Source organism: Diadema antillarum, unplaced genomic scaffold (genome assembly GCF_040938485.1).
Source record: "Diadema antillarum isolate AM-2024a unplaced genomic scaffold, OU_Dant_1.0 scf00000215, whole genome shotgun sequence".
NCBI classification, from domain to species: domain Eukaryota; kingdom Metazoa; phylum Echinodermata; class Echinoidea; order Diadematoida; family Diadematidae; genus Diadema; species Diadema antillarum.
Window position 1 is genome coordinate 787,791 of NW_027271104.1, and position 15,814 is coordinate 803,604.

Below are 15,814 nucleotides of genomic sequence, written 5' to 3' on the forward strand. Positions count from 1 at the left end.
CCGCGTACCCATTTATACACCTGGGTCGAGAGGCCCGGGCATGTGGGTAAAAACATCTTGTCCAAGGACGTAAGCACTGGGCGGGAATCGAACTCGGGTCCTCCGATTGGGAGTCGGGAGTCTTATCCACCATACCACAGTGCCCCCATTACATATTTGAATGTGAGGCAAGACAAATGTGGTTAGTTCCTTTCCACTTTCCCTCACAAAGAATCCCTAACCCCACCCTCTAAAAACAAACAAACAAACTAACTAACTAACTTAACTAACTAACTTAACTAACTAACTAACTAACTAACTAACAACAAACATATTTTGGTGATTCGGATTAATGAACAAGGGACGAATCATACACAATCGACACCGCTGTAATTTGACTTAGTGGTCCAGTATCCTCAGAACACACTGGAGGATATATGATCTACCAAATTTCACATTGACGAAGTTTAGTCAGTGGGTTTTCGCTCAACATTAGCTTTCATTCTCTTGGAAGAAAAAAAAACACTCAATGAAAACTCAGTGTCCTTTGATATAGATTTCTAGTGAAGAAAATGTAGGTTACAAATTTTGGCCCCATCTAACAGTCATTATATATGTCAAGCAAACTTAACGCGATATTCTGAAGAGTGCTTTGAGTTCAGATGAACACACAGTGATGAAAAGAAGTCGAAACCAGACAGCCTATATTAATCTAACACCCGCATCAACGCGGCTGTGTAGAAAACGATGAATGAACAATTTGTAGCCAGTTCCCCGTGACACTCCACGCTCCGTGTTCTCAGTACAAAACGCTTTGTTCGACACGGCAGGTGATATATCTCCGCCAATTTATCAAATCGGCATCTCGAATAGGTTGACATTGTCGCAGCTTGAATTACTACACTCAGTTGCCATAATTCGTGCCATCATGAAAAAAAATACTACAGGATCCCCACCCCCTCTTAAATTGAACTTGGAGAAAAAGACGATTCGATAGCATTGTGGAAAGCTGTTAAAAGGACATTCCACGACCAGTGTGTCGGAACCAGTTGAAAGAATTGGATAAAGCCAGGTACTTCACTTCGATTGAACTTGATTCACAACGGAGGCAATCAGGCGCAAAAGAGTCATTATTGTGTCTGCTAGATTGTAGTCTAAATGGAATGATTTATCACATATACTATCTGATGATAAGCCGTGACCTGAAGCTCTGATAAACGTGGAAACTGGCATTAGATAGCTGAATTGCCCGTTTGGAAAATATTGGACTGTCTCTTTTCGACCATACCCTGTCAAACTGATACTTTACAGTGTGGAGGAGTTCTTGGAAAGGGAGGAGTTCGTCGTGATGTTCAAGCACTGTTCGATATATCCCACAAAGCCTTGCGTCTGTCGCCAAACTTCTCTTTCGGAAGTAAGATTCAAAAGCGAAATATTTAACGTCTTCCGCTCCGTAACTAAAATCCTTTTTGACATGTCACGACGAAGTCACAAATGTTAACAAGCAAGCCCAGGAATAAGACTTTGCAGACGAGCCGCTTTCTGCTAAATCTTGGTTGGAACTCACCTTGACCTTTGACCTACCATCCCCTTCCTTCGAGCCGCTGTGTATTTATGGCAGCTTAACGACTTAATCTTTTTCGGGGGTTAACAAGGATGGGATAGAGGGATCCCTTGCTTGATCTCTCTCCTGTCATCTTGGATCGGTCCACCGTTGCTAGGCAACTGTCTCCATAGTCTCCGCATACACACCCTCGTTAGTCGTAGCGTCATTTTCGTCTGGGCGTGATCGGTCATTGCTGTCAACCAAGCTTGCTTCAATAGCTTGGCAAAAAATATTTAATCCTAGTTTTTTTTTTTTTTTTTTTTTTTTTTTTTTTTTTTTTTTACCTAGTGATGTAGCACTGAATAGTGAAACACACATGATACAGTCTCGTCGCTTGCTAGAAGTGAAATTTCACACATTTCATCAATAACCCTTATCTTGATTAAAGACAATGATCTGCGAAGACTACTGTATTTTTTTTTTCAACTTGTCTGGGAAGCCAAAATGATTCCCATTATTTCATAACGAATTAGAACCAAGATAGTTGACAAGAACTCTCTGTACTCTTAGAAGAAAAATTTCATCTGATGGACATGGCTCGGAGTATCTTGCGGCTCCGAAGAAAGTTTACGCTTAGAAAACTCCATTTCCTGTGTCTGATATGTATTTCTTAAATACATCGCAACTTCAGCAGTGAACGTGTTGTGGTACATGCTTCTAAAGAATGAAAGAGGTTTTGTTTGAGAGCGTGCCTTGCATCGAATCTTGAATCAAACGTCTAATCAGGCCACTGTCATAATATCCGGCGTCTTTGCAGAGGTAAAGATTTAATGTCACACATCATGTGTCGGAGAATTAATGTGCATGTCGCTCCACAGAGTTTCTCATGCTGTGACTTTGTATGGATGATTGAGGTCCACCTTCTTCCTGTCATTGAGTTGGTCAGGCTGACTGACGACTGGTCAGTTAAGAGTTTCCGACTTCAGGATACACAGTGATCGACGGGATGAAAGAAAGATATAGCTGACAAAAGATAATCGATAAATAGGACATGATATCTCGCGTGATAACGAGATCCTTTTGGTTCATTCATTAGTTAACACATTTCCGTTGACCTAGCTGTCGAACCAAGGTTTCACAGCTGAAATTGATTGCGTCCAATGTAAATTTCTGTTAATTCTTTTAATTTACCTCCTCTTCTTCCTTCACTGCTAATCTTTCCTCCTTCTTCTGCTGCAACTTATCCATCTATTTGCTGTCTACTTTCTTCATATCCACCAACTCATCTTTCTTTGCCTATAATTCCACCCCCTCTTCCCATTCGTTGGACGCCCCTTAGCACTCCGCTGTCCCCGCTTGCGAGAGAAGTAGGGATTTTTCTCGTTTATCGGTCCGTAGTGTGTCTTCATGTTTTATTGTGCGTGATGTTTGATAAGCTAAAACAAAGAGAAAGAATATGAAGGGGTACAAAAGATCTTCGTCAAACCCGCTCATATGATTGGTTTTATGACAATCATGGCCTCCACGATCACGATCCGACACAGAACGGAACTCCAGGAGTTTACTGTGACGCATTACAGGTCGTATGTCGGGATAACCCATCAACCAAACCTCGGTAATAGCTTGTCTGTCTGGATCACGTTCGCAGTCGTTTTTATCTGGTCAAATGTTATGACATGATGAACATGGACCTACTCTAAGATTAGTCGCGTTTGATAGCTGGAATCTTACGATGAGTGATGAGCAGAAACAGGAGTGAAAATGAAGATGAGAGGAGAGAAGGCGTGACATCGTGTCATGGGTTGATGCCATCCTGGTATGTCATTGCATTGTACATAGGCCAGGATACTGAACAAAAACAACAACTATAAACATCGAGAGACAAAAATAAAGCACGTGCATACGCGTATGTGACGAGAGGTCCGATTGGCTAGCGCACGATAGGAGTCTCTCTACATTTCCTTTGCCATTATGTAGCAATGAAACGTCGTCTGTGATTGGCTGGAGGGCTGGCCTGGTTAATGACTGCGGGCGTTTACTGTTCGGTCAGCTTTGAAACTGCGGCGAGGCGTAGCTGAGATAGAACGTTGAGCTTTATGTTTGTTTTCACGGACATTAAACCAGTCGTTTGATCTCACCGACAAACGAGCTACGATTCTTTTTTCCCCTCCTATCGAAGTAATCGACAGTCGCATTTATTCATCGCGGCAGTTATTATTTTGAGCGCTGTGATTTTTTTTTTCCTTGCTGGTGCACCCCAGCTTCGTTCTTCTCCCGATTTGTGCTACTACTCTTGACATAGTAAGGCCGTTTCGGTGACACCCCGCGTAACTAAAAGATGGAATTTAAACACCGGCAAGCTCCCATCGGAGGCTAGACCGAGATCAGGAGCAGACGATCGGGTTTGGATGTTCGCGCGGCACGTTTCTTCTCAAGTTAACTGTTTATTTTTTCGTGAAAGGTGATCGAGCCGAGATGTGTATTATCCGATGTGATCAAAGTTTGCTCGCGTAGTCGAGCTGGCACACCGTAAGAAAAGACGACCGCCATTTCTGGGACGAACAGCGAAAAGAAGCATCAGTTTTGCAATCATCTATATCTGAGATATGCAATATTTACAGAAACACGATGATCTATAACGGAACAGATGTCGAAGACAAATTCTAGTAGTGTGTTTTTTCTATAGATTCTCGAGATCATTTGAATAATCTTCGTGAGTGGTGAATTCCAGTGTTTATGTGTGAACAGACAGACACACGAAACACGTTACCCTTGCTCCTTCGAAATTCACCTAGGAATAACTGAGCCATCCAACATGGGATTGGTGGATTATCAATTGTTCTTCAGGACACACATATCATTATTCCATGTTTTGTGTTGTCTGTTCCAGTTGTCATCGACACTAGTAAGCAACACATATCGCACAGATCTTTTATCGAACCGCGCACATCACACGGCAGCAGAAATGCAGCTGCACCGGTGGGCACTCGCGGCGGTGGAGTACCCACGAACTCTGGACTGCAGCGTAGTCCCATTCATACGAGAACGTGAGTGCCTGGAGCTCGTACAGCGACCACAATCGGAAATGAACTTTTATGTGGCCCCGCCTCGTCCCGGTGGATATCACTCCGTTCTGCCCGATAGCGGGTTAAGTGGCAGGGGCACGCATGATGCAGTGATAGCTATAGACCCGTACCCACAAGCGAGTTTTGGCCATCTTGTGATTATTTTCTTTCTGGATTTAAATTTAGGTCAAGAAAAGTGCCAGGAGAGAAACGGAAAATACCTAGGTGAGTCGCAGAAATTCCCCTCTTTTCTGATTGCCAGTCCATCATATCACATGTGTTCGTGAGTCAGACAGAGTTCGAGAATACATTTTGCATTCACATGACAATTCAACCAAAAACTCACGGAGGTGATAAGGTGCAATTTGACCATTAAATTGATTTATGTACCGAATACAGACCCCTTATGAAAGAAGAAAAGTAATAAAAGATTACTTCGTAAATATTTCTGATTTGCGGGTCCTCCCACACTGCCAATAATATTGTTCAAAGATCACATTCGGAGTTTGAACAGAGTGTGTCGGGTTTCAGCTCGCACAAAAACTCCTCGAACAGAATCGACTGAACACATTCTTTGAAGTTCCCTCCAATTTTTCAATCCCTCGGGCTTTTGCTAGTTGTTTTTTGATCAAATGACCTACCCTCGAAGTGATGTGCTCCGGGCGTGATTTAAATTCTGTGGAATGTGTAGCTACATCACGAGTTGACATTTTTAAGCCGTTCTGAAGCCAAGTCTAGTCGGACCTCCCAGCTATGTTTTGCAATTTAGAGTCACGATACATCAATTTCGTCACGTCAGTATCAGACATTAGCCATCTTGACATTGGGAGCGAACAGGTGAACTAGACGCCAGCTACGACGTTTTGGCGCTTGGTGCGGGTTTGATTTACCCATGCTTCGTCGGAAGTGAACTGAACAGAATTGATACTTTATCTCATAAATTGATACTTTATCTAACACAAAATTGCACAATGGCTATCATGATTATCTTGTTTCTTTTGCCAGTGTGATCTAGTCAAACCTTGATCAGGCATGGTATGAACTTCAAATTTAAGATGTATTATGGAATCGGGCTGGGGTGAAATGAAATCTGATATCCTCATATTCTATTTTATACAGCATGTACAGTATGCGTAACTAAGTAGCCCAAACAGGAGATCCTGTGCAGTACAACGCCAACGGGAATAAAACCAACCAAACAGAGAAATAATATTGTTCATCGCTGTTTATGTTTCATAGAACGTTTTATTCCTCTGATGGACGTTAAAGGTTCCCTTTTAACTGAGTGACTGACATTCTGAAAGCCTGTGAACGACTTGACCTTTTTTTTGGGGGGGGGGGGGGGGAGGGGAGGGGTTATAGCCACATAAAATAATGACAGCGCATATACTGCATAGACAAGCTATAAAGACATGTCAGAGCTATAGAAACTATATGATATATATATATATATATGTGTGTGTGTGTGTGTGTGTGTGTGTGTTGTGTGAATTTGCGTCAGTTCATGTTTTAAAGTCATGCATTAATCATTCCAATCAAATAAATGACATCACAAAGGAGTGCAAGTCATAATCAGTTAACAACGTGCATGCCCCCGTACACATTATAGAGGCGTCTGTCTCGTATTTACTTAAGCGTGGCGTCTGATGTGACGTTATGTTCGTCCTCCATAATATTATGTTCAGCTCCCAACTCGCCCCATGGTGCGCATACCTTGTCGCGTGGCATTCATTCAGTAGCTGCAATAGAATCAGCATTGCCTGTCACCATGTTCTCGCGAGGTACGTTGTTATGTGAGTACAGCCAGCTGCATTATGTTTTCCCCCATAACTTGCGGTGGTAAAGATGGTAAATTGCAGTCTTATCACAAATCAATGATCCTCGCACCACCCGTAGGCTCTCGCAACGTAATATTTTACGTTATAATGTTAAAACAGCGTGTGTGTTTTAATGAGCAAATTGATAGTGAACACTTCGATGTTCGAGCGATATGAATCTCTGTCTACTCATTGCACAATTCTGTCTCCTGATGGATTGACACTTCGTGTTAAAGTCAAGTAGATGATCACTTAAAAGGGAGAAAATTCATCTCGACAAAAAAAAAAAACCAAAAAAAAAAACCGCGCTTACAAAATGTATTCCGACAAAATGGCATAACAAACCAAAGCAAAGTATGTAGCAGGCACAACAAAAGCCAACAACATTGTATATTAAACGAGAAACGGACTTGCACTATTGAAGAGAAAACCCTTTGCCTCTGTATAACTTAAGGCAGTCATCTCGAGCAAGCCACGTGACACACGTCAAGCCAAAATGTACGCTCATAAATGGAAGCTGGGAGAAGACTGAACGACAAGGTCATTGCTCTCTCGGTTATCACTACGCTCCTCACGCCACAATGGCGATTTGACATCCACGACCGTTACCATGACAACCATGCGAGGTATCGTTTTCGCGATAAAGATGGCATCCCTGCCAGATAACTCGTATCCTGATGGTGAGATAAAGAGAACAGTTTCGTACGCTTTTCACACACTCGACACTGAATGTTGTGCCGGTAATATCAAAATGCAATGCTATAGCATTGTGTATACACGATTGAGCCGGTCTTATGTATTCATGCACTATTGCACAGCAATATTTCAAGGGGTTGTGGGACAAACCCGTTACGTAAGGACGTAAAATTATGCGATACTCGGGCGTTTTTAGTTTAAATTCTTAATTCCTATCCATCCTAACTCTTGCAATACACACAAAAGATCGAGATGAGACCATTTGGATCAAAATATAAAATGTTTGCTCCTAGTTTTGTGCCTTTTATAAAAAAAAAAAAAAAAACAACCCAAAGTCTGTCTTGATACATTTCATACACTGGTCTCGTTTCACGATACCGTCATGATTTTGTGGTTTTAATCATGAACGAATGTTTCTATCATGTTAAAATTCTAATGTTGGGAGAACATTTCATTGGTAAGATGCCATTTTTAAGTCATAAGTTTTCAGTTCGTGTTACCACCAGATTAAAAAAAAAAATCTCAGAGTCTGTGTTTTAGTTTTGTTTACATGTCAGAAGGTATCATGATCATGGTAGTATGACAAGTAAGATACTAAAAAAGAAACCAGGATAGGACAAGTTTTGCATACTTTGTTTATAAGGTTACATTTTTTTTCAAACATACGAATTATATATATATATATATATATATATATATATATCACAAATCCTACAGAACCACATTTTGTATTTCATGTAGGGTCCTACACAATGTAGGTCATCAGCGTCTGTCTTCTGTCAAATCATAGAATTTTGTTTCCATATTTTAAAACTCAAACTCCATTAATGTTTCAGTTATTTCAGTTTTTCATCTCACCAAATTTTGTATTCCGCCAGTTCCTCATTTCTGTGAAATAAAACTTTGTACCAAAAACTAAGCTAGGATGTTTAGTTTCAAAGTTATAACGTAAAGCTTCTTGGGGTAAGAAAAAGAAGGTGATGTCTCCGAATAATAGTGCCTGCGATGGACATTATATTAATCATTGTGAAAATTGTCTCATATTCAATCGTTCGTTTATAGATTGAGGTGTCCAGGAAAATTGTTGGGAGTGAATTGGAAGGAAGTATTTTGTGAAGTATTTTAACCCTGTTCTTTTGAATTTGTGTTTAACTTTTAAGACTCTTTGGTTTGCACTGGATTATTGGGCCAGGGTAAAGTCAAACATTTCCTTTTAAATACGTCCGCTCTCGTACCGATGCCTGTAGTATATTTGCGAAATGCTGAGACTTTCGTCACCGCGAAAGATCGTCTTTCCTCGCCTCTGTTTAGTCTCAACAAGGAGGTACTACCTCCTTGGTCTCAATGCATGCCAACTCTTCCGCCGAGTTTCTTGTCCCCATGTTTTCGTTTCCACATGGTCCGTGACGAAAATCCCTCTAGCTTGCCACCATCCCATGGTTCCATGACTCCAAGCCGCGAAAAGAGTGGAGGAATAGTGCATTTTATACGAATATATAGTCAGTTCCCCAGCGGCGGCTTGTCAGAAGTGACAGTAATGGCGGGTGTGCACGATTTAATGATATCAACATTCTTGCCCCTCGCTCGTGCAACGCTCTTCAAACCATTTACAGTTTCGACACTTGCCATGCTTGCAGTGAGAGTCGTGCTATTTATCTCTGTCTCAGCTCTCAGCTGCACAGCATCCTACCTCAGAGATAAATTGATCCTTGCCCTCCTCCTCCTCCCCTTCCCTCCCGCATCTTTAACCCCCCCCCCTCCACCTGTCATGTTGTTACCCTGGTAACTGGTATCACGAGTGGACGAAACATACGAGATATGACGATGCCCTACATTGGGGCGTGTGTAGAAAGCAAATTAATATTGTTTCTCTGCAGCAATCTTATGATTCGATAGTCCGAAGGTGAATTAATTTCGTTAATCGGAAAATGAAAAAAAAAGAAAGAAAACAGAAAAAGAAAAAGTGCGTATACTAACGGACATGAGGAATTACAACCATTTTTTAAATTATTATTTGCGGATAATCGAATAGTCGAAATAGCGAACCTCATTTCATTTTCGGATAAACGAACCTTCCGAAGAGCAGCCTTCTTTCGTTTTCGGAACTAGGAATCGTCGGAATAACGTACCTTCAAAATAACGAACTGTGACCATCAGATCTGTAGGCCTACATCCCGTATATCTTACCATGTCCAGGCGTCTAATTGATACATAATTTATGGTATGCACTGAAATAGTGATAGCCATGCAGGTAAACCTTCTCACAAATATTATGACCCATTAAAGGAATGGTATAGTATTGGTGAAGATATGGATTGGGCTTTTAACTTTTTTGCGAGATACCAAGAAACCACTTGTGAAATAGTAGGGGCCTACAGAGTACACCATTCTAAGAGGAACTCAAAGTTTATTTGATGAAAGTCGGTTTTGGAATGGCTGAGACATCCAAAACAAAGTAAAACAAAGCGATGGTAATAAAATGTGGGTCCCAACTTTTATTAGGATTGCTCTGTTTTGGGTAACTCGGCCATTTCGAAACTAGTTTTCATCAAATAAACGTTGAATTCCTCTTGGAATTACATGCTCTTTTATTTTCATAATAGGTTTCTCATTATCTCACCCTAAAAAATGTTAGAAACCTGAAGATATGTCTCAACCAAAACTATACGATCCTTTTAAACTCCACAGCATCCGATCCCCAAGTGAGGTTGTTAGACCAGGGAGCTATCTCCATGGTAAGACCAAGGAGCTCGGCTATACCAGTACCTCTTTGGGGGACAGGTGACCGGAGCAGTTCTGCATGATCAATAATTAATAGTCCTGGAGTTCTACAAGCATTTATTTATCCTGATATGTCATCGCTTCTCCAAGCTGGCAGAAAAAAACAAAAATAAGGCAAAAAGGATTGAATGGTGGGGAAGTGTTCTTAGATAGTGATGTCAATTGATATTTGCACCACTCGGTCACAATCTGACAGACAGTGTAAAAATTCCGCCACAGAGTGAGATGAGGGTACTCGGCTACATCCGGGTGCTAAGTTCCACTGAACCACCCGAATCCCGTATGTTTAACGTAGAATTGGGGGAGAGGTGTAGGCAAATTCCATCCCTGAGATAACATTTTACCGAATATTACATGGCGCTCACTTCTCCATAAGGGAAATTAAACATATCATTCATATAAATTTCAATTTGTTTGAACCCATGACGTACCGTTGTGTTAGTCCTGTATATGACCAATTACCTATATCGATGTTTTACTTGTGTTTCCGAAACTTTGGTTTTGGAGGATATAGACCACAGCGAAATTACTTAGACTAGAGAGGGCGAATATCCCTCAGCAAGCTCAGCTTGAAATCTCGATTCCCGTTGTTACCCGGTTATCCTGTAACAGTGATTTCACCTTTGTAAACTCGCGTGCAACCATGACAGGGTGAGGCCCTGCTTTACGAAGCTGTTTAAAATTTGAAAAGATTAGAACATGGCGAGAAACTTGAAGAATAAAAAAAAACAGACCCGAATGATTTTTCGGCCAAAATCCGCAAAGTAACGACAGCGTTTTCTCAACCCTGCCTGCTTAGCCTGCCCATCCTCCCCCATCATTTTATCTATCACTTTGGGGAACGATGATTCTATTAAAAAACACTTTTATCATCATTCTCGTTGTCTTCAGCCGCTTGAGTTGTTCATTCCTAAGTTTTCTAACTTTTACAATGATGTCATTCTCATGCTTGTTGGTGTGTGTACGTCTTCGGGGTTATCATGGGGCGTGCAGACAGTGAAGAGGGATATAGGTATAGTAGTGTTTCAGGAGAGCAGGGATTCGGTTGTCATGGCAACATTCATTTGGCTTCTTCATATTTTGCAAGAATGTTTAGGCTATTGATTTAGTTTACACGATCTTATGACTGTCAGTGATATATGACCGAGATGGTCTTCGACCTTGATTTGGTAGTTGGGATCTTCATATGGCTGGTCATCTAAACCAACTTTCGATTCTCTGACATCCCTGTAAGGATTGAATGAGATTTCTTCCAAACTCCGACCAGTGAAACAGGAAAAATTTTGTCTACTGTGTGTCCATGGATGCAAGAGGCAAGTATTACCCGTTGCTTGGTATGACCAAGGAGGTATGAGAGAACCTCTTTGGTATGACTAGGCGGCCAGGGGTTGTGGAGATCCCCAGTTTGTCGAGCATCGCGACTGCCAGAAAAAAAAAAAACTGACTGCCAGCGGAGAGGAATCGCTTTATGCACCGTAAAATTACCCATAAACTCGGCCGACTCTCTGGGGGATTCCGGTGCCAAAATAATAAAAGCCGGCTAGCCTTGCACTTGTTGATATACGGTATTATTAAAACTCTGAATAACCATCGTGCCGATATGTGCCCGTGTTTGCCGAATGCTGCTATTTGAACTGTTCTTTCTCGGCACAAGTTGCTGTGGATTTTTACCGTGGAGAGCCCTTTTCATAATTCGGGGGTTTACCTCACTTTGGTCTTGGAGCTGGGTCCCTGGTCTAGCAGCTGGTCCCCGGGGGCCTCGCCTGATAATTGGCCTAATTGCGTGTCTGGATATCGGGTACACTTGAGGTCAAGCTCAGGTCACGCTAACTCCCAATGGTGTAAAATGACTTCCAAAGAGCTTTGCCGCTACTAGCCGAGAGGGAACACCGCTTGTCTTGCCTTCTACTACCAGTAAGCCATCTCGCCCGTTTCGGAGCTGAGGGGAGAAAGGGAGACGACTCCTCAATAGAAATTTGTTGGCATCGAGTCTATGTGGTTTTGTGCACACTTGGCGCTCTGGTATTGATATGTATCTAATTGCAAACGCGGTGCTTTTGTGGCTACCAGAGAGGCGAACTGTATATGTGGGGCTCGGGAATTCAGTCTAAATAGACCCGATTAGACTGGATTTCACCGGGCTGGCTCTAAGAGGGCACGGGGTGTGAATACCGGTCCTCCGGGGAGTCAGTACGCCAGGGCTGCCGGCCAACTGACTAAGTTCTGTAATGCCAGGTTTTAATTGCACCCGCAAGTAAGAAACATGCCGTCGCGGTTCACTCCAAAGAAGCAGACTATTCTCCATTCCAGGCCGCGACCTAGCGCGGTCGACGGGGCAACAGGTTATAGAAATGGGTTACAGACACACTAATAAGATTATCATGTGTGTTTGACTTTTATCCATTAAGAACTTAAGGAGTAGTAGAGACTTCACACTATGCTTATTTTAGGAGTATAACACAATGTACACGACGTCGTGTTGGCCAAAAATGTCGTGAACTTACGAATATAACGTGTAGAGTGAAACTGCAGCCTGAGAAGTTGCCTTTACAAAGTCCAACTTTCTGAAGGATATGAAGAAGAATGTGAATGAGCCTCGGCTGGTGATGACGAATGGATGTGTTGGTTGGCATTATGAAAATTCTTACTTTCAAGTTGCCGCCAGACACGTTAGTTTGTCTCTGTAAATAAAAATAAAAATAAAAATACATATATAGCTCGATCTGTACAGGCCCGGTGCATGTACGCAGGCAAGGGCTGAGCAGTATCTGGGATTTGAGCTGCTGGTATAGACGCAATCTACCAAGCTTATCTTACACCAGTCCGATGCCTTTTCGGTTATCAATCGTCATCGATCGCTATCGATACTGCTCACGTCTACTTTCTGCTTCTGCTGTGTAATGAAGGTTATGCGATTATTGTTTTCCGGTAAACCTTACATTCTCGGTCATGAGATGTGGATACAACATTCCAGTCAGGATTTGGCATGTTTAGTGCCCTCAGAGCTCAGTAACTATCAATGCCACGTGATTCGTGTCATCCGTATCGGATAGACAATAGTGCGTAGGTGTTAATTAATGTGTTTACTGTTCGTATTTAAAACAAAATGCGTGGGTGCAACCGGTAAAAACAAGACGAAACAAAAAACTAATTGATCATTGCACAATCTGTATTAAGGGTGCGTCCAAGATGCGATAACACCAACTTTCTAGGGTGAAGGGCAAACATCTCTGATCGATCGTTTGTGGAGTGTGGTGACTAGCTTTCGAACTTTAAAGATTTCGTTCATGATAATCACGACGCGTAGTGTTACGTGTGGTGTATCAACGTTCAGTTGATTCTGTTGGTTTTTATCAAGGAGATACCTCCTTGGTTTTATCATAAACTTTGAGAGGTAACACCCACGTCACACAAATCCATCAGATGTAGCGGTGCATAGTCATGCGTAATCTCATGGCATTAATTTGAGTGACCTTCTGACCTCATTCAAGCTCTTTATTTGAAAAGTTGTGAATGAAATTCAAATCTTGTATAAGGTAACATTATCATATCTTTTATTACAAAAACGAACAGCAAAAAACTTTTTTCATTATTGTATGCATGGTGTCGCAGAGAATGTACCGACGGGAAAGATTGTGGGCGTGAAATTTCGCCTGTATTTTCAGGTAGGCCTATTCTGTTCAATTATGTCTGTCATTGCCCAAACTTATGTTTGGTAAAAACAATACTTTGTCATTGCAGTATGGCAGGAGCTCATTTATTCTCAGCAAAGCGATTTATAGTTCTGCATCAATATGAGAATCCTATAAATAGATGTGCTGACGAACATAAAACGAACTGGAGATATTCAGAAGACAAATGCCTTGTTGAAGTTCACGACACTGGGTCCTATACTTTGGGTAAAAGGCCGGGAAAATATTTATACAATGTATGTAGTAACGGGACTTTTATAGATACTGTCCCGTTGTCACGCTGCGACACCGAAGCCTGTATGTTTGTTTACATGGCAACGCATTTGTTGAGCTTTGTTGTCGGCCTGAGACAGAGGGTGTGATAATCCGTTCACCACACGGGATTACGGTGATATCAAAAGAATAGCAACACCTGGAAAGAGATAAGAACGAAAAGACGTTTGATGTTGAGTTTTAATGAACTAAGCAATAACGACACTCGTGCACTCGTAGTGTTTACATGAGACACGCACCCCAACGTATACGCGCACTGGTTTAGAGGATTTGGTGTTGCTTTTTATGTATTCATTTATTCACATATCTGTATGGTTCTACTGATCACGATGGCTCTGAAATCTGTACAATGAATATCAATCATATCAATCTGTCACCAGGTCAAAATGTAACTTCATGTTAACATGCGAAACTGAAATGCGTTTCTTTTCCATGGCATCTTACTATCTAATCCCACAGTTGTGTGATACCCAACCACACCCACCCCCCCCCCACTTTCAACACCACTGCCTTATTTCATCCACACTCATACTTTCCCTCTTTCCCACCTACCCCTCTTCTGCAACCCTGCCCCACCCCATATGCCCTACGTCTTCCAAACCGCTACCCCATGATTATCTTCCACACCCTATCCCTTCTCATCGACACCATACCCTCAATCTTCCACACCTACCCCTATCTTCCACACCCTATACCCATATCTTCCACACCCTACCCCATATCTTCCAAATCTACGATACCTCATATCTTCCATAACCATATCCTATCTCTTCCACCACTTTCCCATCACTTCTACACTTGTCTTACCCCAATCGTTCCACACCCTATACCCAATATCTTTCACACTCTACCCTATATTTACCATACCCTTTATAACTCTTCCACACCTTACCCCATATCTACCACACCTAAGCTCATTTCTTCCACGCCCCACCCCATCTCTGCCACACCCATTCACATTCTCTAACACACCCTACCCCATCTTTCCCACTAATATTCTCATCAACAATTTATCCCGTATTTTTCATACCCCTAGCCCCTTATTATCCACACCTAACGTAATCTCTTCCACATCCTACACCTCCTTTTACACCCTACACCTTCTTCCACATCCTACACCTTCTTCCACACTCTACACCTTCTTCCACGCCCACCCCCATCTCCTTCACACCCCTGCCGTAGCTCTCCCCACTCCCAATCTTGCCTCCTCACCTCTGACGACCCCGGGCACCCACATGTCCCGAGCCCACTTGAGAAAGACAAATAGTGGCGAATTAAAGAGCGTACAGTCAACACACCTTGGCGATAAAGAGGCGAGGATGAAAGAAGGTGCCGCGGTGCTAATCCTCAGCATCTGTCACATTGCCTTGCCACGACTGTGTCATATCTTCCCGTTCTCTCACTGAAAATCCCTCGCCTCTGTGAGAACAGGCAGATGAAATGAAAAGATAGTGTACCTTTCATGTTTTCAGTCCTTCTCGAACAATGAAATGGATGTTACTGCCATGGGAAGTGAGCACACGTTTTGAAATGAAATAGTGTGCTACCTGGAAGAGTTCTGCACGTGTGGCCAGCCCAGTGAGGGCTGCATCCATTATTGGCACCTGCTCAACTTAGTCAAACTCACGTAGATTAAAGTCTTGACTCTTCTGTTTTACCGTCATGATGAAAACGCACAATATGACTGCAATCTATGAGATGCGATGCAAGTCACCCACCAACATGAAAATCTGTTGAGAATAGTATCTTACCAATGATGCAGTTCAACGCGATGACACAATGGTAAAATTTACCAGACACATTACATACTGTATTGGTACAGTACTTACATCCTTGGAGCATGGAGCTAGCTACATGGCCATGCTTGGAGACTCACCCTATTACAAATCAACAAACCGAAAGCTTGGATATGATTGGATCCAGAATCTTGCCAACATATGGTGTGACGGTTCAATGAGTTAGATC

General features: G+C 42.2%; 1 protein-coding gene across 1 annotated transcript in view; it reads left to right on the forward strand.

Moving 5' to 3' along the window:
* The first annotated feature begins 3,797 nt into the window (after nucleotides 1–3,797).
* Nucleotides 3,798–15,814, forward strand: part of LOC139724466 (uncharacterized) — a 33,391-nt gene continuing 21,374 nt past the window's right edge. Inside the window, exon 1 of the mRNA XM_071635603.1 lies at nucleotides 3,798–4,811. Within this exon, the coding sequence (XP_071491704.1) occupies nucleotides 4,341–4,811 (471 nt within the window). The 5' untranslated portion in view covers nucleotides 3,798–4,340. The remainder of the gene's footprint in view (nucleotides 4,812–15,814) is intronic.